Below are 24513 nucleotides of genomic sequence, written 5' to 3'. Positions count from 1 at the left end.
GTTATAGGTTTTAATCCTATAAGTTCTTTTTTCTGTCTTTCTTTCTGTCTTTTTTCTCTTTCTGTCTTTTGTTCTTTCTTTCTGTCTTTTTTCATCTTTCTTTGTCTTTCTGTCTTTTCTGTCTTTCTCTTTCTTTGTGTTTTTTTGTATTTCTGTCTTTTTTCTCTTTCTTACTTTCTGTCTGTCTTTTTTCTGTCTTTTTTTCTTTCTTTCTTTCTTTTTTCTTTTTTCTGTCTTTTTCTGTCTTTCTTTGTCTTTTTTCTTTCTTTCTGTCTTTCTTTTATTCTTTCATTGTTTCCCTTTGTCTTTCTTTTTTCAGTTTTTCTTTCTTTGTCTTTCTTTTTCGTCTTTCTTTGTCTTTTTTCTCTTTCTGTCTTTCATTCTTTCTTTCTGTCTTTTCTTTTTTCTTTTTCTGTCTTTGTCTTTTTTTCTTTCTGTCTTTTATTCTTTCATTGTTTCCTTTTGTCTTTCTTTTTTCTGTCTTTCTTTTTGTCTTTTTTCTCTTTCTGTCTTTCGTTCTTTCTTTCTGTCTTTTTTCATCTGTCTTTGTCTTTCTGTCTTTTCTGTCTTTCTCTTTCTTTGTCTTTTTTTGTATTTCTGTCTTTTTTCTCTTTCTTACTTTCTGTCTGTCTTCTGTCTTTTTTTCTTTCTTTCTTTCTTTCTTTCTTTTTTTCTTTTTTCTGTCTTTTTCTGTCTTTCTTTGTCTTTTTTCTTTCTTTCTGTCTTTCTTTTATTCTTTCATTGTTTCCCTTTGTCTTTCTTTTTTCAGTTTTTCTTTCTTTGTCTTTCTTTTTCGTCTTTCTTTGTCTTTTTTCTCTTTCTGTCTTTCATTCTTTCTTTCTGTCTTTTCTTTTTTCTGTCTTTTTTCTTTCTTTCTTTCTTTTTTTCTTTTTTCTGTCTTTTTCTGTCTTTCTTTGTCTTTTTTCTTTCTTTCTGTCTTTCTTTTATTCTTTCATTGTTTCCCTTTGTCTTTCTTTTTTCTGTTTTTCTTTCTTTGTCTTTCTTTTTCGTCTTTCTGTCTTTCAGACACGCTACTATGGGTTTAGAGAGACTGTAGGTTTTTTTACGCTTCTTCCAAAGTTGGGAAAGTTATAATTATTTTAGTTCCTTCTGTCTTCATCAGGCCTTTTAAATGAGGGTAAATGGTAACTACGTTTTGCCTTGGGATGCATTCATTAATCTGTTTTATTTATTTATTAGTTGTTTGCTGAATACAGCCTGTGGTCACAAAGTTGATTGAACAAACTCAGGATTTGTTTTTACCCAGTTTGAGTTAAATGTAAACTTTCTGTGTTATAGGTTTTAACCCTATAAGTTTTGCGGTTAGTTTAGGTTATGAGTGCATGCACAGGGAAGCTTGACATTAATTTAGCACTGAGCTATGAACAATTAAAGCACATTTACACAGTATAGGGGATTATTTAGAGCCAACACCACTGCTGAAGTGAGAAAATTAGCTGAATGTAACATGAAAATAGCTCATAGTATGAATGCATATAAAATTATTTAATATAATTTCAAAGCAAGAACACACATTCTTAAAAAATAACTTAAAATGTAAATGCTTTTTGTATGATCTCTCTTTATTTTGTTAAAATTATTCACATTTTCACAGATTCTGCAAGGGGTTCCTAAACTTCTGCATAAAACTGTATATACAGCACCGCAAAAGAGTATTTTTTTTAGGTTTTCTCCATCAGACTCTACATGCAGGTTCAAATGGTTATATAGAAACACAAAAAAAGTAATAGAACATTTGGTTCAAAATGCATAATTGCATAGTCTTAAAAACTATTTGTGTTCATTTAAATTGTATATGCTTTTTTAAATGCGTTTTTAATTTTAAAATTAAAATATGAATTCAATTACTGTTATTTACAGACTTGGCAGCAGATAAAAACAGGTGCAATACATTGAAAATGAACAATGCTTGCAATTAACTACCAATTTGTTTTTATAAAAGTGAACACTTGTATGCATTAAGATGTGTTTTGCTCTTTCTTTCTAGCAAGACGATAAGTAATGAAGTATTTAGTGTACCAGTGTCTCTTTTTTATTTTAATTTAGTGATATGCTGTTTGTTCATGGCATCTCATCCTGCTGTGTGATCCGTGATTCAGTGCATTAATCAATCTTACTAGCCATGTTATTGATCTGTAATATGTGACCCTGGACCACAAAACCAGTCTAAAGTCGCTGGGGTATATTTGCAGCAATAGCCAAAAATACATTGCATGGGTCAAAATTTTTGATTTTTCTTTTATGCCAAAAATCATTAGGAAATTAAGTAAAGTTCATGTTCCATGAAGATTTTTTGTAAAATTCCTTCTGTAAACATATCAAAATGTAATTTTTGATTAGTAATATGCATTGTTAAGAACCTAATTTGGACAACTTTAAAGGTGATTTTCTCAGTCTTTTTGATTTTTTTGCATCCTCAGATTTCTGATTTCAAATAGATGTATCTCAGCCAAATATTGTCCTATCCTAACAAACCATACATCAATAGAAAGCTTATTTATTGAGCTTTCATATTATGTATAAATCTCAGTTTTGTCAAATTTAACCTTATGACTGGTTTTGTGGTCCAGGGTCACATATACAGTTTTATGCAAAAGTTTGGGAACCCCTTGCAAAAATGTGAATAATTTTAACAAAATCAGACAGATCATACAAAATGCATGTTATTTTTTAAGATATTTTACATAAGATGTTTGCATATGACAAAAAAATAGCTGAATTGGGGAATTCAAATCACCCAATGCAAAAGTTTGGGAACCCTTGGTTCTTAAATACTGTGTGTTTACCTGGATGATCCACCACTGTTTTTTGTTTTGTGATGGTTGTTCATGAGTCCCTTGTTTGTTCTGAAAAGTTAAACTGAGTGCTGTTCTTCTGAAAAATCCAGGTCCTGCAGATTCTTTAGTTTTCCAGCATCTTTCGCATATTTGAACCCTTTCCAGCAGTGACTGTATGATTTTGAGATCCATCTTTTCACACTGAGGACAACTGAGGGACTGAAAAACTATTAAAAAAGGTTCAAATGTTCACTTATGCTCCAGAAGGAAACATGATGCATTAAATTTGAAGATTAAGGTAAATAGTACTTAATTTGTTTTACGGGAAACATGCAAAATATATATATTTCAATAAAATAAGAAAAAATTGGACATCTTCATCCTGTTTAAAAGTTTTCACCCCTGGCTCTTAATGCATGCGTTTCTTTCTGGAGCATCAGTGAATGTTTGAACCTTTTTTAATAGTTGTGTTTGAGTCCCTTAATTGTCCTCATTGTAAAAAGATGCATTTCAAAATCATACAGTCACTGCTGGAAGGGGTTCAGATATGCTGGAAAACTGAAAAATCTGCAGGATCTGGAGGATTTTTCTGAAGAGCAGTGCTCATGAACAAAACATCACAAAACAAAAATGCAGTGGTAGATCATCCAGGAAACCACACACAGTATTAAGAACCGAAGGTTCCCAAACTTTCGCATTGGGTGATTTGAATAATTTCAGCTTTTTTTTTTTTTTTTTGTCTTGTGGACTATATGCAAACATCTTTTATGTAAAATATCTTATTCAGGACAGAAAAAAAATATGCATTTTATACAATCTCTTATTTTGTTAAAATTATTCACATTGTTACAAATTCTGCAAGAGGTTCCCAAACTTTTGCATAAAACTGTATAAAGAGTATATTTTAGGTTTTCTCCATCAGACTCTACATGCAGGTTCAAATGGTTATATACAAACACAAACCAGTAATAGAACATTTGGTTCAAAATGCATAATTGGATATTTTATTTATTTTATTTCTTTGATTGCATTTTCTTTTTATTTTCTTCTGTCTATTAGAGGGCTGAGATGAGCTGTTTGGTCTGTTCTGTTTAGATCTGCATGCAAATAGTCTCTTCGTCTTTTTTCATTAGGACTCCACATAAAGTCATTCATTTTCTTTCTTCTTTTTTATTTTGCACAGTTTAAAATGTTATACAAAAAACAGAGAATACAGTTTATATACAGTCCAGGAAGAGGCCAAAAACCCGTTAGAGCTTATTTAAAGGCTTTATTCAATATAACTACATTCAAAAAGTAAATAAGCAATGAATGCATTTATTCAATGTATCAGCATGCATATGTTCATACATGTGAAAATGCATGCATATATGCATTAATCTGTGAAAAGTGCATTGGTCTGTGTATATATAAATGCCACGAAAACATTGATTTTCGACCTAAACAATCAATATGAAACAAGCCTTTGTTCTGGGTTGGAGAGTGACCAGGATGCATTTTAAAAATGATTAATTATTTAGGCTTTGCAAAAGTGTTGCTGGTGATAGTTTGATGCTCAGCTCAAACCGTTCGACTAGAGTTTGAGTCACATTAACATAACATAATGCAGGACTAGTTTGGATTATCCAGTGTTAAAACTGAGTAGGAAAGTTCACGTCATAGTTTTCAGATCCAGTCCAAATGAGCTGTAATCAGCCTTTGGGACAGATGCATGCTGTAAGTATCTCAAAGTGGAAAATCATATCAGTTCTACTGAGATAAGACACATTTTTGTTCACTGGCGTCCAAATAAAACATTTGCTTGGTGGGCCGTTTTGTTCACATGTCTGAAAGACGTGATCAGTCATGATTTTGTTGTTCTAACCCACTCAGAGCAGCATTTCGCACACATAGCAATGCCATCTGAGTGGTTGTTTCAGCTGACCTTAGCAATCGCATTTCAACCAGCGTAATCCTGTAATTCTTCTGTTCTGTTTTCTTTGGTCACACTCATTCTCCTCTCTTTATTTATTCAACAGGAATGACCGGCAACTATCTGCTAACTAACCCTCTCCTCAGGCCTCACGACACTAACAACCGCTATAACAACCTTCTAGCCGAAACCATCGTCTGCAACACACCTTCTCCTCCAGCTTTCCACTCTCCAGGTGCTTTATGGGGCGGGTCTTTTTCTGTCGTTTGGGAATGTGGGATGGAAAAATCAAGGCTTTTTCAATGCAATTAACACAAGATTGTAGTTCACAGAGAATCTGTGGTCAAAGCACTGCAGACACTCTCCTTTACAAAACATTTGTTTTTCACTTTTTTATCATTACCTCCAATTTATTACATAACCCTTTGAAGTTTTTTTTAGAACAATCCAAAAAGGCAGCACAAACTTTTGTTTTTAAAAGTTCAGTCTTTCTTTCTTTCTTTCTTTCTTTCTTTCTTTCTTTCTTTCTTTCTTTCTTTCTTTTTCTGTCTTTGTCTTTTTTCTCTTTCTGTCTTTCGTTCTTTCTTTCTGTCTTTTTTCATCTTTCTTTGCCTTTCTGTCTTTTCTGTCTTTCTCTTTCTTTGTCTTTTTTCTCTTTCTTACTTTCTGTCTGTCTTTTTTCTGTCTTTCTTTGTCTTTTTTCTTTCTTTCTGTCTTTCTTTTATTCTTTCATTGTTTCCCTTTGTCTTTCTTTTTTCTGTTTTTCTTTCTTTGTCTTTCTTTTTCGTCTTTCTTTCTGTCTTTTTTCTCTTTCTTTGTCTTTCTGTCTTTTCTGTCTTTCTCTTTCTTTGTCTTTTTTTGTATTTCTGTCTTTTTTCTCTTTCTTACTTTCTCTGTCTTTTTTCTGTCTTTTTTTCTTTCTTTCTTTCTTTCTTTCTTTTTTCTTTTTTCTGTCTTTTTCTGTCTTTCTTTGTCTTTTTTCTTTCTTTCTGTCTTTCTTTTATTCTTTCATTGTTTCCCTTTGTCTTTCTTTTTTCTGTTTTTCTTTCTTTGTCTTTCTTTTTCGTCTTTCTTTCTGTCTTTTTTCTCTTTATGTCTTTCATTCTTTCTTTCTGTCTTTTTTCATCTTTCTTTGTCTTTCTGTCTTTTCTGTCTTTCTCTGTCTTTTTTTGTATTTGTCTTTTTTCTCTTTCTTACTTTCTGTCTGTCTTTCTTTGTCTTTTTTCTTTCTTTCTGTCTTTCTTTTATTCTTTCATTGTTTCCCTTTGTCTTTCTTTTTTCTGTTTTTCTTTCTTTCTTTCTTTTTGTCTTTCTTTCTGTCTTTTTTCTCTTTATGTCTTTCATTCTTTCTTTCTGTCTTTTTCATCTTTCTTTGTCTTTCTGTCTTTTCTGTCTTTCTCTTTCTTTGTCTTTTTTGTATTTGTCTTTTTTCTCTTTCTTACTTTCTGTCTGTCTTTTTTCTGTCTTTTTTTCTTTCTTTCTTTCTTTCTTTCTTTCTTTTTTCTTTTTTCTGTCTTTTTCTGTCTTTCTTTGTCTTTTTTCTTTCTTTCTGTCTTTCTTTTATTCTTTCATTGTTTCCCTTTGTCTTTCTTTTTTCTGTTTTTCTTTCTTTGTCTTTCTTTTTCGTCTTTCTTTCTGTCTTTTTTCTCTTTATGTCTTTCATTCTTTCTTTCTGTCTTTTTTCTGTCTTTTTCTGTCTTTGTCTTTTTTTTCTTTCTGTCTTTTATTCTTTCATTGTTTCCTTTTGTCTTTCTTTTTTCTGTCTTTCTTTCTGTCTTTTTTCTCTTTCTGTCTTTCGTTCTTTCTTTCTGTCTTTTTTCATCTTTCTTTGTCTTTCTGTCTTTTCTGTCTTTCTCTTTCTTTGTCTTTTTTTGTATTTCTATCTTTTTCTCTTTCTTACTTTCTGTCTGTCTTTTTTCTTTCTTTCTTTTTTTCTTTTTTCTTTTTTCTGTCTTTCTTTTATTCTTTCATTGTTTCCTTTTTTCTTTCTTTTTTCTGTTTTTCTTTCTTTGTCTTTCTTTTTCATCTTTCTTTCTGTTTTTTTTCTCTTTCTGTCTTTCATTCTTTCTTTCTGTCTTTTTCCATCACTTTCTGTTTTTTTCTGTCTTTGTCTTTTTTCATCTTTCTTTGTCTTTCTGTCTTTCTCTTTCTTTGTCTTTTTTGTATTTCTGTCTTTTTTCTCTTTCTTACTTTCTGTCTGTCTTTTTTCTGTCTTTCTTTCTTTCTCTTTCTGTCTTTCTTTTTTCTCTTTCTTTCTTTTTTCTGTCTTTCGTTCTTTGTCTTTCTTTTTGCTTTCCTTCTTTTTGTCTTTCTGTCTTTTATTCTTTCTTTTTTCTGTCTGTCTTTCTTTCTTTCTTTTCATCTTTGTCTTTATTGCTTTGTTTTTCTTTCTTTTTGTCTTTCTTTGTCTTTGTCTTTTTTCTGTCTTTCTTTCTGACTTTTTTCTGTATTTCTTTGTCTTTCTGTCTTTCTTTGTCTTTCATTCTGCCTTTTTTCTTTCTTTGTTACTTTTCGTCTTTCTTTCTTTGTCATTCTTTCTTTGTCTTTCTTTTTTCCATTTTTCTTTCTTTCTTTTTGTCTATTTTTTGTTTCATTCTTTCGTCTTTTTGTCTTTTTTGTTCTTTCTCTTTCTTTCTTTTTTCTGTCTTTTTTGTCTTTATTTCTTTTTTGGTGTTTTTTCTTTCTGTCTTTCGTTCTGTCTTTCTCTTTCTTTCTTTCTTTCTGTCTTTCTTTCTGTCTTTATTTTTTGTCTTTCTTTTTTTTCTTTTTCATTCTTTCTTTTTTCTTTCTTTTCTTTTTTTCTGTCTTTCTTTCTTTCTTTCTTTCTTTCTTTCTTTCTTTCTTTCTTTCTTTGTCTTTCATTCTTTCTTTCTTTCTTTCTTTTTTGAGAGGGCATACGATGCATAACCCTAATCTCAATATAATATATACATATTTTAATAAACCACCCAAAATTTAAGGTGAACTGCCAAAGATCACCATGCGTTTTAATTATATGGAAAAGAGCATACACTAAAAAAGAATGGTGTAGAAGCAATTTTCACTCAGAAATTGAAAAGGCAACACATTAAATGTGTAATTTTGAAGTACAAAGACTGAGATAATGTACTCCAATAATCTTTGCTTTATGTACAAGGAAACAAGCCACCTTACCAAATCACCCATAAAACTTTTCACTTTAATATTTTATATTGCCTTTGTTTTCTTAATTTGAGTAAAATGGTCAGTGTTTGCCATTTTAAACTGTATTATTAAAAATAGTAATTATAATTTAGTCAACATTTAACTTCAAGTATAAAACAAGTGCATGGTAATCTAATTTCAATAGAATAGGGAGACTCAAATGTAATCAATTATACAAATATTGGAGATATGTTTGCATTGATTCATTCATTTAATAAAATCAGGCATTCTGTACTTCAGCAGTTTGAAGTACATCATACGTTGAAGTACTTAAATTCTTGTGATTTATTGAAATACATTTAATAATCACTGTATTGATAACTGTCAGTCTCTCAAACAGCATAGAAATGCATAAGAGCATTTAAGTGCTCTTTATAGACATACGGATAAATGTTTTTAGTATAATAGAATATAGGTGTTTTATTTAAATATTTGATCTGTAATGTCTTCATAGTCGTGTCTCAGGGCCGAGTGCAGCATGAACGCTCTGCATGACGAGCGAACAAAAGAAACACTTCTAATTGCGTCTGAACAGCTCGCTCACACTGAGACCTTCAGTCTTTACGTTCTACCTAGACAAACACCAGCAGCAGAAGCATTTGCGACGCTGAGCAATCAAAGATCTGGCCTGGCTTTCCTCCCAGAATTCCTGCTTTCCAGCTAGTCCAACAGCATTCAGTCTGCATCTGTCTCCAGACAGCACCTGACTGGATTAAACCCATCGCCAGCGCATAAACAAATGCAAATAATCTTGGCTGGGAAGATGTTTTATGGCTGTTTGCTTTATTTTCGTCCTTCATTTCTCCCCTCGGTCCCTCTCTCCTCGCCTTCAACTCTTTGATGCCTGTTTCACAGCAGAACACAGAAATGTTTTCCACATCCCTTATGTTTATTTCAAATTACATCAATTTAAATTCATCCTATGCTCTGCATGAAACAGCAGTTTCATGAAGAAATGTTTGATTTTTTTGTTCCCACTTTCAGTTCTATCAATTTATTTTTATCAGTCGAGAAATACTGCTGTTTCATACTGCTTTGTAAATGATATGACTTGAGATGTTTATGCATTCATATACTGTAGGCTTAAGCAGAAATTGTTTAGGTAACACTTTGATGTTCCACTACTGACTATAAGTAACTTTGCAACCTAACTTTATTCCTAACCTAACAGTCTACTAATAGTCCAATGAAGGTTAGTTGACATGTAATGGCAAAGTTGCGTATAGCTAGTAGAATGACTAAATTGGACTATCAAAATAGTGTTACCGTATTTCTTTCTTTCTTTCTTTTAAAGATTGCTTGAGTGCTAAACCTGTTAATCCTGCCACATCCTGCATTCAGCCTTCTGATAGATTCGCTCACTACTAAAGTCAACTCACAAATAATTCACAAATGAATTTTAAAAGGTTTATTGCGTTACAGATTCATATTTTAATAATGCTGTTTCTATAATAGACTTTAAATGGAATTACGCAAATTATTGGTGAGCCAAAATACTAATTTTGTTTTGTTCCATCAAGTTATGACCATGTTGGGCACTGTTCAAAATTCAGTTGAGGATACATTTTAAACAATTCAATTTTTAAATTGGAATATAATTTGAATTGGGAAGATGCAAAAGTAGGAATGTGCAAGAAAGAAGAAATCAATTTCTATTAAATATTTCTATGCATTGATTGGAATGAATTTTAATTTTTAAAAATTAAATTTCTAAATTTGAATATAATTTGAATTGGGAAGATGCAAAAGTAGGAATGTGCAAGAAAGAAGAAATCAATTTCTATTAAATATTTCTATGCATTGATTGGAATGAATTTTAATTTTTAAAAATTACATTTCTAAATTTGAATATAATTTGAATTGGGAAGATGCAAAAGTAGGAATGTGCAAGAAATTAAAATTTATTTCTATTAAGTATTTCTGTGCATTGATTGGAATAAATTTAAATTTCTAAAAATAAAATTTTTAAAATTTGAATATAATTTAAGTTGGGAAGATGCAAAAGAAAGAATGTGCAAGAAATAAAAAATGTATTTCTATTAAGTTGAATTAAGTTATTAATTTGAATTTTAAAATTCAGTTTCTAAGTTTGAATATATTTTGAATTGGGAAGATGCAAAAGTAGGAATGTGCAAAAAAAAAGAAAAAAAAGAAAGAAACAGAAAACTCAATTTTTATTTACATTTATTTTCATATTTCAGTACAAATCACCCCATAAGCAATTTATTACACAATTTGACATTGATGCAATTAAATGCAAAAAAATCGTATTTGTTCATTTATATTCAAGTCATTTATTTAATGTTGTATACATCTTTTTTTGTGCATTATTAGTATACAGTATCAATAAGATTTTTAATGTTTATAAAGAATTCAATTCTGCTCACCAAGCATGCATTTGTTTGACCCAAAGCACAGCAAAAGCAGTAATATTGTGAAATACTTTTACCATTTAAAATAACTGCTTTCTATTTGTATATATTTTCAAATTAAATTTATTTCTGTGATCAAAGCTACATTTTCAGCATCATTACTCCCATCTTCAATGTCACTTGATTCTTCAGAAATCATTCTGATGTTTATTTACTGTTCAAGAAACATTTATTATTATTAATATTATTATTATCAATATTTAAAACTGTTTTCTATATTTTTTCAGGATTCATTGATGAATAGAAAGATCCCAAGAAGCTTTTGTAACATTATACACGATCCCATTCAAAAGAGTTTGCAAAATTGTACTGTTTTTGTCGTACTTTGGATCAAATAAATGCATGCTTGGTGAGCAAAAACACATCTTAAAAAGGTTTTGCTGTTAAAAAACTTTTGACAGTTAGTGTACATAATGTATGTGGTTATAGTTCAAATTACTATAATGATAATCACCTTTATTAGCTGTTATTAGTTTTGATTAGTGTTGAATCTAAAGGTTTAAATCAGGGAATAAATTATATCATAATTATAATAAACATAATTTATATGAGCATAATATAGTCAAAACTAATTTCCATCACAAAACTTCAAATAACAATTCAGTGCCCTGTGGTGCCTGGCCAATTTGATTCTAATTCAATCTTATGAACTGAAAAAGAGAGATTTTTTTCTAACCCTAATTTATAGGGAAAATTACATTCAGCCTTTTAGCATTGCACATAAAAAAAAGTCTTGCATATTTCTTTATTCATGCTATTTATTTGTTCAAACTGTGAGTGAAATGAAAAGCGTTTGGTGGATCTTGATGGACTGAATTCAGACCTTTGAAGTTTGTAAGCTTTCTGCTTGGTGATTTCTCACTTTTCTGTCTTCGCTGCAATTTTTTAAAAAAGCCGTTGTTTCACTCTTTTTCTTTTGGCACATGGGCAGTTCTCAGGTCAGCTAGCCTGAGCAGACACACATGATGTGAGTGTTCGCACCCTACGCCTGCGGTCTGTGATCTGTGGACTGGCATCAGTGTGCTTCATAAACACGCTTTCATCTTTGTTGTGTTCGACTCAGACATTTTACAGCATGTTTTGTGTTTATGCTTATGCTTTTTCTGTGGGAAAAATGAATGCTGAGTGTTTTTTTTTTTTGTGTGTTTTTTTTTTGCAAGAGTTTTTTTTTGGCTGGCTTGCTGTTACTGTTAAAGTGAAACATTGAATATTTAGTTTGAACAGTATCTGTTGAGTGACATGCATCTCTACTCCTTTTAATTTAATATTTACACTGTAAACAAAATCTGTAGAAATTACAGTATTACTGGCAGCTGGTTGCCAGTAACTTACTGTAGATTTTAATTTATGCTATTTACTGGCAACAGTTTGTTCAAAGTTAATTGAACATTAAATATTAACAAGTCTTTATCTTTACAGAATAAAACTAAAATAACAGCCTCATGCAAAGCATTCTGGGAACCAAAATCTGAAGGAAAAAAACAGAAAAAGGTTGATGAAGGTTTCTGGTTCCCAGAATGCTTTGCAGTAGGTTGTTATTTTATAGTTTTATTCTGTAAAGACAAAGACTTGTTAATGTTTAATGTTCATTTAACTTTGAACAAACTGTTGCCAGTAAATAACATAAATTAAAAATCTACAGTAAGTTACTGGAAACCAGCTGCAGAACTACAGCTAATTTTTTACAGTGTAGGTTTTAATTAGGGCTGTCACACAATTAAAATGTTTTATTGAATTAGCTACACGATGTGCACATTAATTAACTGAATTAATTGCACTTTATTCGCATCATTTTGGGCTTAGAAATCATCCACAAAAGTGATTTAAAGTCATTATCGTTATAAATGAGAAACGCATTTAATAAACATGACAAATAATATAAATATCTTTAGAACAAAATATTTTATTTTACAAGTAATGATAATTCATGGGTTTGAAAAAACATTTGAAACATGATTAAAATATATATATATATTGATTCCATAAATACAAGAATTGCAAGTAGGTGGCAACAGGTCGAATCAGTCATAATGAGTGATTCATTCATTCAACCAATTCATTCAAACTGCTGATTGATTTAAGAACGAATCAAGTGACTCTCTTTCTAAATGAATCATTGAATCATTGACTCACTCAGTTTTAAACAAAATGCAGAATCATTTGGTAGCAAAGCACTGCAGAGTATTTCTCTTTGTTTAGAAATATTTTCTTTTGTGAAATTGAGCAAAACAGACAGTATTGACAATATTTTGTCTGAAATATAACAATATTACCTTGTTTCTTAAATTGTTATATAAAGTCAGTATCACATTCACAATCATGCAGATATTTGGGATATTTTGCTCATTAGATATTGCTGAACAATATAATATAAATATAAGACAAAAACCCATACAGGGCATTTTTTGCCCTCATATCTTGTATTTTAGGAGCATATGTGACCCTGGACCACAAAACCAGTAATAATGGTATTTTTTTTTTTTTTTTTTTAAATTGAGATGTATACATAATCTGAAAGATGAATAAATAAACGTTTGATTGATGTATGGTTTGTTAGGATAGGACAATACAACTATTTGAAAAGCTGGAATCTGAGGGTGTAAAGAAATAAAAATATTAAGAAAATCGCCTTTAAAGTTGTCCAAATGAAGTTATTAGCAATGCAAATTACTAATCACAAATTACAGTTTGATATATTTACATTTTCAAATTTACAAAATATCTTCATGGAACATGATCTTTACTTAATATCATTTTTGGCATAAAAGTAATAAAAAAATCAATAATTTTGACCCATACAATGTATTGTTGGCTACTGCTACAAATAAACCTGTGCCACTCAAGACTGGTTTTATGGTCCAGGGTCACATACGATATCAATATAAGACAATAACCCATACAGGGTGTTTTTTGCTCTCATATCTTATATTTTAGGGGCATATGTGACCCTGGTCCACAAAACATCATTTGAAAGCTGAATAAATAAGCTTTCAATTCATGTATGGTTTGTTAGCATATGAGAGTATTCGTAACTATTTGAAAATCAGGAATCTGAGGGGTGCAAAAAAATCTAAATATTGAGAAAATCACCTTTAAAGTTGTCCAAATGAAGATGTTTGCAATGCATATTACTAATCAAAAATTAAGCTGATATATTTACAGTTGGAAATGTACAAAATATCTTCACTTAATATCCTAATGATTTTTGGCATAAAACTAAATTAAAAATCAATAATGTTGATGCATACAATGTCTTATAGACTATTGCTACAAATAAACTTGTGCTACTTATGGCTGGTTTTGCAGTCCAGGGTCACATATGATATAAATACAAGACAAAAACCCATACAGGGCATTTTTGCCCTCATATCTTGTATTGTAGGAGCATATAATTGTATCCTGATAGCTGTGAACCTGCATCTGCACGCAGTGAAAGATGCATACTGCCCTCCAAAGGCAAAGCGCAGTAACTACACATTTGTTCAAAATTGACTTAAGGCTTAAAATGGACTTTGTGACAACTGTTTTGTCTTGTGGCGAAGTCTCCTGGTTCAATTTTGTCCCCTCTCAGAGAAACGTTCAGAGAAGCGAGAGTGTCAACATGTTTACCTAGCTGTTGAAGGCATTTTTCTTAGTTTCAGTGTTCGCGTAGTTACTGTACTTTGCCTTTGGAGGGCAGTATAGATCTAGGCCAAATTACTAATTTGAACACATTATTAATTAATTGCACCAATTTAATGCGTTAAATGGACAGCCCTAGTTTTAATACATTATTTTTAGTTGTCATTTGGCATGTAATGAGTGTGATGAGAAATCCCATGTCCCTTTATAGCAACAAACACCATTTTTAGTACTGAATTTTTGATCTTTTCATTCCAGGCCAGAACTCGCTAACCCACAGCCGTGATGTCAGCACCATGGACACGCTCCCTCTTAACGACAACTTCAACAACAGTTACTCGCTGCGAGAGGACGACTACGAAGACCCTGCGTTGTGCTGCCCGCCCGGTGAAGCTGTGCGTCTGGATGACGTTGCCTTTGAGAAGATGATCATCTCCGAGCTGGTTCAGAACAATCTGAGACCTCGCCGGCCGCCGCAAAACCAGCCCAGCTCAAAATGCCAATCGGCGTCCGACGGCAGCCACCGGGATCCGCAGGAAGCCTTCGACGGGGGTGTCGGGAATGGAAACCGGAGTGAAGATGATGACGTAGTTGCCGACACCTCCGCTTTGCCTCCATCCTCCAGCCATCCAGCGCTGGAGCTGCTGCTGCTTCACCCGAACGACCGGGAAGCCCTCGAGGCTCCGCTTTTGCCCCAACGAACTCATTCACTCCATTACAATGCTCAAAAGGCGTCCCAACAGGCCGTCAGGCTCCAGAAGGACAGTAAAAAGGCGGAAGATGATGAGGAGAGCGCGCCCTCGCCGAATAACAGGGACTCGTTGTACACAAGCATGCCCAATCTTAGAGACTCCCAGTCCTCCGATTCCCCCGACCTCGTCAGCGGACAAGACGACGGTTCTCCTTGCTCATCCGCCCAAAGTGAAACGGAGGAACAGTGCTACAAGAGCTTGCCCGATCTGGGAGACGGGACTCAGCCGCTTTCCTACTATCAGATTAGTCGCCGAGGCACTAGCGAGGGCTGTATTGGCCCTGGGCTTCCCGAGGGCTGCCTTCCACTAGAGGGCGAACCCCCTAGCGATGGACAGATGCAGCTGATCACCAGCCTCTGAGCCAAGAATGTTCCCTTTCCTTCGTTTTCTTCTTTTGCTTCTCCTGTCCGCAGACGACAAGAAGAGAGGGACTAGTCGACGGCACAACGAATTGTTTTTTAGTAACAGAACCGACGGTCAGGTCAAACTCTTCTATTGTAACTGCTCGAAGTGAGCAGAAAGTGTCAAGACTGGCTTCATCCACATCTGCCAAAAGCTTTGTACAGTATATATATATATATATATATATATAAAACAAGAAAAAGAAACATGCCAATGTGTGATTTTTGTAGGACTTTGAAAACACTCCCAGCCACTTTGCAGGCGAATCTTCCCTTCTTGGAAATGCAGAAAAGACTGTGATACAGAAAATGAAAAGAATGAATTCATATCCCAGACTCAGGCCTTATATTTTCTCTATTGCACAAATAACTGTTGTACAAATGACAACTAAAGAAAATATATTTTGCAGTACAAGGTGTTAAAGAAAGCCAGTTGAGCCCATAATCAACATATCTCCACTTGTGAATGATGTGTTCAGTTATGGATTTTATCACGGAAGTTGTATTTTGCCAACGTCGGTGTACAAAACGAGCTTCCTTATTTTTTTAGCTTGACGGAAGTTGTCTTGCACAAATTTGGAGCGGATTGGACTAATGTTTTACTTAAAAAAATGAAACGCTTTGACTTTGTCAGGGATCAATAACATTCATGCGTGTCAACACGATGTCTTAAGAACATTTCTCAGTATTTGGCACTAAATAATTTATTATATGAAGTATGGAATGAAAAGGGTTGGAACGAAAGTGGGTGTGATGTAACACTGTTGATATTCACTTCAGTCTTTTTTAAGACCTCATTGTCGTTGCAGATGTACATTCAACTCTTGTTTGATATCGAATAAATGTGATGATTTTTTCTTGTTTGCAGATATGTCATTCTCATTCAGTGCGGCAGCAAACTAGCCATTTTGTTCAAGTATGTGAAAAAATGAAAAAATAACTTAAGATTTCTTCAAAGCTTGCTTGATGAATTATTTGCGATATTAATAAATTGTTGCTAGCTATTTGTATTAATTGTTCTTTTTTATGTTTTAGCAAAACTCATGAAACTATTTGTAACCCATTTTACTGCCCAAAAGAGTTTCGGTTCATTTTAATTAATTGACAGTATGTACTTACTATATGGTTAGGGTTTGATTTAAGGTTGTTGCATGTAATTATGCATAATTTTCTGTTATTTCTATAGTAAGTACATTTATCAAGGACATCGTAAAATTAAGCGTTACCCTCAAATGTGATGCATTTGTACTAAACTGCTATTTCTGTTTAGTTAGCATTGTAACAAGTCTCTAAAAGCAGTCACTTTCAAACCAAGCAACTTTCTGTTTGTCAACGTTTCTAGGTCACATGACCAATTTGAACCCTTTGCGAAATCTTTAAAAATTCCCAATTGTGCGGAATTCCTATTGAATGACAGAAAAAATTGCAGAACAATGAAAAATGTGTCCCTGGACCACAGACCCATTCATAAGGGTCAGTTTTTTTAAAATTGAGATTTATACATAATCTGAAAGCTGATTAAATAGCCTTTGTTAGGATAGGACAATATTTGTAGGACATTACAACTACTTGAAAATCTGGAAGCTGAGGGTGCAAAAAAAAATCTAACTATTGAGAAAATCGCCTTTAAAGTTGTCCAAATCAAGTTCTTAGCAATGCATGTTACTAATCAAAAATTAAGTTTTAATATATTTATAAGCAATGAAATATATTTAAAAGCAATAAATTATAAAAATGTATCAGCAAAGATTATATTGACAACATTTTGTCTAAAATGTAACAATATTAACTCAGTATCACATTCACAATGTTGATTTTGGGGGTTGATTTTTGCTCTTGTGATATTGCTGAACTATATCACATGTGACCATGGACCGCAAAACCAGTCATAGGGGTCAATAAGCTTTCCATGGATATCTGGTTTGTTAGTATAGGACAATATTTGCACTCTGCATAGGTTAACAAATGCTTTTTTTTATCCTTTCTAATCCTAAGGCCATAAAAAAATACTTAATGCAAATGTGAAATCTCAGCCAACATATTGCAAGTGCAGGTGAACATGCATTTGCATCACTGTGGCGTAAAAAAGAATAAAGGAATGAGACACTGCGTCAGTAGCTGATACTTTGGAAACTACACCCCAGACTTCCAAATGGAATCGTGCCAATTGTTTGATGGATTAGTTAAACCCTTCTTCACAGCACCTGGAAGCTAAGGGTGGAATGCCAAGAAAACGTACAGTATGACTCTCCAACGCAAGCCATTTAGGTTAGAGCTTCAACCTTGCCGTGGGGAGCTTAAAATGTCAGGAAGAACCGAAGCAGACAATATGTTTACTTGGCTGATGCAACTAAAGCCAAAAGTATATTTCATTTGTCCACATTCCTTTCCAGCTTCAGGATTTTCATCATCAGCTGACGTCCACGAAGACAGCGTTGAATAAGAGCTTAGGAAGAAAGGTCTGGTCTACTTTAAAAGGCTTGCATGCTTGACCGTGCACAAGATGGAGTGGAATGTGGAAAATTAAGTATTTCTGAGCATTAAGTCCACTTGTGCTTCCTCAAACACTTGACAAATCCTCAACACCATCTGAGGATGCAGCCTACATTCTTTAAGCATTAGTCCCTGATGCAAAATAAGCCTGTACCACAATTCATGTGACCTGTGCCAGATCTAACATTTGATATGAGTGCATTTCCCTAATGATTGTAGACCAGTTTTGCACGTTTTCTTAATCAAACACACCTGATTCAGGTCATCAGCTCAATAGTTGAGACTCCAAGACCTGAAATGGGTGTATCAGACAAAGGAGACATGCAAAATGTCTAGGAACCACCCAAGAATACAACCAGAATTGACATAGGGTAAGAGTGGGGTAAGTTGAGCCACCCCCTGTCTCTTGGTGAATGTACACTGTTACTGTCATGTGATCATGTGTTTTGGAATCACACATCGTTTCTGCCACACTATGAAAAGGAGAAACACATGGGAGGAGTGGAAGGCACCTATTTAAAATTTTAGCATAGCAGATGTTACATCAAAGCACATTTATTCAGGTCTAAGAATAATTATGATGCATATGGGTGATTTAGCAACATATAAATCCATGTAGCTAAATATTAGCCTGAATTGGTAAGCTAGCTATTTTTTTTTTCTCAAAATGCCAGCTATGGGGCAAAGTGAGCCAAATGCTGTGGGGTAAGTTGAGCCAGCACTTTAACTTACCCCACCATAAGGCATTGAAGTTACGTTAAATCTCTGAAGTATAAACTGGTATTTTAGTGTGATATTACTCAGCTGGTTTAGTTTATTACATATTATTTGTAGTTTATTTGATAGGGACAGTGTACAGTACAAGTGCATCAAATCCTTCTCTGAGAACCAGAAGATGCTTTAAAATGAATAAATAAATGCTAAAATAAATAAATAAATGTAGAAATACATACATAAATAGATGAAAAAATACATACTTAATTAAATGCTGAAATACATAAATGCAGATATGCATAAATAAATGAATAAATAATTTTGTCAAAAGTGTCATTTTGATTGTGCTATTATTTATACATAAGGCATTTATACATTATTTATTTAGTTCAGCATTTAATTAATTATGTATTTATTTATTTCTACTTAAGTCATTTCTCGTTCTCCATATGTAATGGCCTGTTCGACATAGCAGAAAGGCCATGCCAAGAATCTTTTGACTAAAATGTTTATTAGTTTCAGTGACATTTATTCCTTCATTCTGTTTCAGATTTTATTTAGTTCTACTCAACAAGCTCTCTGTTTAGTCTGTTTTTGGGAAGGTTAAAACTTGTTCAATATATTGTTTCAGAAATGCAAAAAAATAAATTAATTAAGATTGAAAATGAAACTTAATTTGACTGGTTTTATTTAAAGTTAGCTTTAAGAAAAGTATTATGACTGTTTGTCGAATTAAATTTGATTGATTCATTTTTAAAAGAGGTAAATCATCTTTAAAATGTCACATGGGTTTAAATCAGATTCAGTCATATTAATTAGTCAATTTAATCTGAGATGGTTCATCTTATCCACTGACTAACCTGGGGTAAATTGAGCCACAGGAACCTCTTTTTTATAAGAAGCCATATTTTGAGAATCCTATACATTCAGAAAATTTAAAATGATAGGAAACATCCTGAAATTACTTGCTTTACAAAATGGCTCATCTTACCCCACTCTCCCCTTACCAATGCACAATGCATCCACCATTAAAACTTTGCAGCAGGACCTTTGAGCCAAGGTAACGTCCCTGTCCCAAACTCTTGAGTATGTCTGAGTTTTTAGAAAGAGAAATCTAAAAAGATGGAAACAGGTGGAAACAGGTCCTAAGAGCATGGCTTCTCCATCACCTCCTTTAAAATAATAAACAAGGTTTGTTTGTAGCTGGACTGGGTTCCTAAAACATTTGTCATGTAACTCAATACCTTTCATGCCTTCAAAAATAAACTGTTAAAAGTGCAATTTGTTGTTAACGATCCAGTTAATGGGACACGCATAAAACTTTTGTCCCAGGTGTGCAGCACTGCGACAGTACTAACTGCACCAAACAATCGGCCCGCGTGCACACCAACCAGATGAGATGCATAAAAGAGACCCATAAACAAGCAAACCGCACCAGTGCTCTTTTATCAGCATGTTTTTAAGACATAACACCAGGCTTAATGAAAGTCTTAAACACCTTCAAAAAGCTTCGCAAGGTTTTATGCATATATATTGCCTCATTCTTACTCGGAAAAGCAGCTCGTCTCATCCTATTTCTATGTAATTATCACCCTTCAGGTGGAGCAGATGGCAAATTAACCGCTGGATGCAAACTGCTGACAATGTTGTCGTCTTATCCATTTTGCATGATGACAGTGTTAGTGTTTTATGCACATCCTGATTACAACAATTTTGACAGTGGGTGGTTGTAGTCAGGGACTGTTAAGTATGGAAAGATTTTTGAAGAAGTTCTAAGGTCGCTGTTTTTTGTGTGTGCGTGATATAATCATTCTCCATCTCGAAATGGGTTGTTTGCATAAAGAGGGTTCATTAGTATCACTTGTTGTTAAGCAGCACAAACTCACTGGTTCGGAGAGTGCACTTTTGTGACATTTATTTATTTCATAGGTTTAAAATGTGTTTGTCTAAGCAAATCAATTTGTATTGTGAACCAGTGCATCAGCAGATAAATTTGGCCACTAGACTTACAAGTCTTTCTTCAACTAGTCATATGTGTAGGATAGACAGTAAGAACAGCATGATTTGTTCCAGGTTCTCAGCCAGCTCTAAATCAAATCCTTGTGTGGAAAAGAATGATTCATTTGCAGAAATGGACAAAGACGTTGAAAACCCGATAAGATGAGCTAATCTTACCACAGTGCTCTGGAGTACCCCAAGGATCTGTTCCAGGCCCTCTTCTGTTTTCCTTAGAAATGCTTCCCCTGCAAGCTCTACACTTTAAAAAGAAAGGATCTTTATTGGCATCAGTGGTTCCACATAACCTTGGAAACTTTTCATTCCACAAAAGGTTCTTTTCAGTGGAAAAAGGTTCTTTAGTTTGTCAAATTTTCTTCACACTAAAAAAAAAAACGGCATTGCTGTGAAAACCCTCTTTTTGAACCGTTATTTTTTAGAGTGTACTTTTTTTTTTTTTTTTTGTAGAGAGTGTATTAAAGACATAAAATACTCAAGAGACAAGTAATTTCTTTCTGTTGACACTACATTGTTGCTTTCAGGTAGAGGTGGATAACAGGTCTATGTCAGTAGAAGAAAAGCTGACTTACCCTATGAGAACATTTGCAGGAGTTGGGGAAATCTGCAGTAAATTATTTACAGTATCTCACAAAAGTGAGTATACCCCTCCCATTTCAGCAACCAGTTTAATATATCGTCTCTATCTTCTCAATACTATAGAAATGAAACTTGCATATATTTTATAGTCAATGTGCAGCTTGTATAGCAGTATAGATGTATTGTCCCCTGCAAATACCTCAACATACAGCCATTATTGTCAGAATAGCTGGCAACAAATGCTAGTACATCCTAAGTGATAACAGCAGTATGTTGTTTAATTAAAGCCACATGTCCTATTCATCATGTTTATTTGTTTTTGTCTGCTTGACAGGACCATGCACAGCTGTGTATCCTGTATTAGAGCAGTTAAAATTGTGTTTTAAGTACAATTCTCTCATACTGACCGCTGGATGTTCAACATGGCATCTCATGGCAAAGAACTCTCTGAGGATTTGAAAAATTTAAATTGTTGCTCTCCACAAAGATGGCCAAGGCTATTAGAGGTTCAGTAACACCCTGAAACTGAGTTACACAGGTTTTCCAAGATGGGTTCCATTCTGAACGAAGTTGAGCAATCGTTCTGTGCGTCAGGTTCAGAACCTGGTTTAAAAAACAGATGCATGACTGCTGCTAGTATTGCTTTAAAGGTTTCAGAAGTAGAAGGTCAGCTTGTCGGCGCTCAGACCATACGCCGCACACTGCGGTTCGGTTTGCAGAAGAAAGCCTCATTTGAAGCTGGCTCACTAGAAAGCCTGCAAACGGTTTGCTGAAGACAACCTGTCCAAGAGCATGAATTACTGGAAGCATTTTCCTGTGGTCTGATGAGACTATAGATAAACTTGTTTGGCTCAGATGGTGTTACCCATGTGTTGCGATGCCCTGGTGAGGAGTACCAAGAAAATTGTGTCTTGTCTACAGTCAAGCATGGTGGTGGTAGCATCATGGTCTGGGGCTGCATGAGTGCTGCTGGTTCTGGGGAGCTGCAGTTCATTGAGGGAAACATGGATTCAAATGGATTCCATTATGTACTGTACATTCTGAAGCAGAACATGATACCTTCTCTCCAGAAACTAGGCCTAACGGCAGTTTTCCAGCTTGGTAACAGCCCCAAACGCACCACCAAGATGACAACTGCCTTGCTGAGGAAGCTGAAGGTGAAGGTGATGGGGTGGATAGTGTGTCTCTGGACCTGAACCCTATTAAGCACCTGTGGGGCATCCTCAAGCGTAAGGTGGAGAAGCACCATGTGTCTAACATCCAGCAGCTCGTGATGACATTATAGAGGAGTGGAAGAGGATCCCAGCAACAACCTGTGCAGCTCTGGTCAATTCCATGCCCAGGATGATTAAGGCAGCGTTAGATAACAATGGTGTTAGCTCAATATATTGACACTTTGGACAAGTTCACTTAAAAATCCTTAATAAAAATCCTTTAGGTCCCACAAATGGTTTGAACCTTTGGTTTTTCTGCATTTTTGAGTATTTAACCCCTTTCCAACAATGACTGTATGATTTTGAGACCCATCTTTGGACACTGAGGACAACTGACGGAATCATATGCAACGATTACAGAATCTTATCTTCTGTAGCTTCTGAAGGGCTGTACTAAATGAAAAAAAAAGATATTTAGGCAATATAAGAAAAATGTACACATCTTCATTCTGTTCAAAAGTTTTCACTCCCGGTTCTTAATGCATGGTTTTGTCCTTCTGGAGCATCAGTGAGCGTTTGAACCTTCTGTAATAGTCTCTCAGTTGTCCTCAGTGTGAAAAGATGGATCACAAAAGCATACAGTCATTGTTGGAAAGGGTTTAAATAAACAAAAATGCTGGAAAACCGAAGAATTTGTGGGACCTGAAGGATTTTTCTTTAGAACAGCAGGCAGTTTAACTGTTCAGGACTAACAAGGGACTCATGAACAACTATCACTAAACAAAACAAACTTTTGAACAGGGTCATTTTTATAAATTCAACTATTATTTTCTCTTGTGTACTATATGTAAATATGTTTATGTGAAATATCTTATTCAGGTCACATGCATTTTGTATGATCCCACTTGTTTTGCTAAAATAATTAACATTTTGCAGATTCTTCAAGGTGTAAGTAACTTTTGACTTCAACTGTATCTCCAGATTAACAAGTTAAATTCTTTGCACTAATTTAGGAGTAAAAATCATGTACAGCCAAGTCAAACTTCTTTATCAAAGCCATACCTGTGAAAGCAGAGTTCCTGTGTTTTTGCACTGACAAAGATGACGACCCAGTTTCTTTTCCTGAGCATTGTGAGGAATATTTTCTCTTTGTGGTTCGGAAGTACTACTGTACTGTTTCTTCCCAGAGGTGGAGCAAATTTGAAGATATATTCTTTTGCTCTTTTCTCAGTGATGACTGCTGGAGATGAAGCAAGGCTCACAGGAGAGTATTCATGATTTTCCATTATCAAAGTTTATGCCTGAGATAGAAAAGGGATATTCCACAGTGAGAGAGATTGTTCACACAAACGAAATTGTAATCCTTAACTAATCAGCCTTCTCTGAGGAGTGAGAGAGGTGAGTATACTGGAAAGGATTCGTAAGATTCAGATTCTTAAATATGTAATCCCTCACTATGCTGACACAGAGTCTGAACTTTAAAAGACATTTGAGTTTTAGCATACGTCTCTTTGGAGACATTTGGACTCGTAATAATAAAAGCTTCCTTGATGACGGGCCATTGGATTAACTCATGACATTTAGCCGATTTATTGTCATCTCAGTCAGATGGATAATTTACTCTTCCTCCTCACCTAAACTCTGCTTCCCACACTCTTAATTTGGTGTCATGTAATGATAGAGATAAATGTCTACCAACCAAACCCAAATTCAAAACTGTATATAAACCATCATCAAGGACCAAAGCCAGTCTCTCAGCAGTGGTCTCTTTTGTAAAGAAAACCGCATCAAATGTAATTGCACACGTTGCTTTCTTTTGTCTTTCATGTTGAACTATTTGGACTGAAAGAAAGGAAAATGTAAAACGTAATTAGACACTGAAACAAACAAACAAGCCTTTGGAACAGTAAATGACAGAATTTTTGTTTTTGGGTGAGCTATTCCTTTAAGGCCTACATTTACAAGGCTGCCAACTCTGACGCATTCAGTGTGAGACTCATGCAACTGACACTTTTCTCACAGGATTCATTTTCTAATGGGAGAAAAATATTTGTCAGAACAGATGTTCAAGCAATGCAGAATAGATTAATAGTGAAATATTTGAATTTTTCTGTCAAAATATTTTTATTTAAAAATGCTGTTCTGTGCAAATCTTGCAATTATTTCACCGTACACTGTAAAAAATTTTCACCAGTTTCAACTTAAAAACTTAAGTTTAGCAGCTGCATTAAAATTTTAAGTTAAGTCAACTTTAAAGTTTAAGTAATTTCAACTCATAAGTTGAATCAACTAAAAAGTACAAGTAATTTTAACTAATTTTATTATCATGAGTTGAAATGAATAGTAGTTTTATGTTGATTTAACTTAAAACTTTAAGGCAGCTGCTGAACTTACGTTTTTAAGTTGAAACTGGTAAAAACTTTTTACAGTGTACATTGCTGTTCTTGTTGTGGTAAAAAGT

General features: G+C 33.9%; 2 protein-coding genes across 6 annotated transcripts in view; both read left to right on the top strand.

Moving 5' to 3' along the window:
* LOC141345017 (adhesion G protein-coupled receptor L2-like) overlaps nucleotides 1-15966 on the top strand; it is a 171921-nt gene extending 155955 nt beyond the window's left edge. For 2 of the 5 annotated variants that reach the window (XM_073849911.1, XM_073849910.1), the window contains 2 exons: nucleotides 4817-4945; nucleotides 14205-15966. In XM_073849911.1, the coding sequence (XP_073706012.1) occupies nucleotides 4817-4945; nucleotides 14205-15058 (983 nt within the window). In that variant the 3' untranslated portion in view covers nucleotides 15059-15966. Of the gene's footprint in view, nucleotides 1-4816; nucleotides 4946-11256; nucleotides 11293-14204 lie in introns of all 5 variants that reach the window. The other 3 variants (XM_073849914.1, XM_073849912.1, XM_073849915.1) reach the window with 2 other exon arrangements.
* Nucleotides 15967-23153: 7187 nt separating this feature from the next.
* The window catches only part of LOC141344608 (adhesion G protein-coupled receptor L2-like), a 68075-nt gene continuing 66715 nt past the window's right edge, over nucleotides 23154-24513 (top strand). Inside the window, exon 1 of the mRNA XM_073849480.1 lies at nucleotides 23154-23214. Coding sequence (XP_073705581.1) covers nucleotides 23154-23214 — 61 coding nt within the window. The remainder of the gene's footprint in view (nucleotides 23215-24513) is intronic.

This window comes from Garra rufa, chromosome 10 (genome assembly GCF_049309525.1).
Source record: "Garra rufa chromosome 10, GarRuf1.0, whole genome shotgun sequence".
Taxonomy (NCBI): domain Eukaryota; kingdom Metazoa; phylum Chordata; class Actinopteri; order Cypriniformes; family Cyprinidae; genus Garra; species Garra rufa.
Note: the sequence above shows the minus strand (reverse complement) of the source record. Positions and strands in the feature narration are given on the sequence as shown.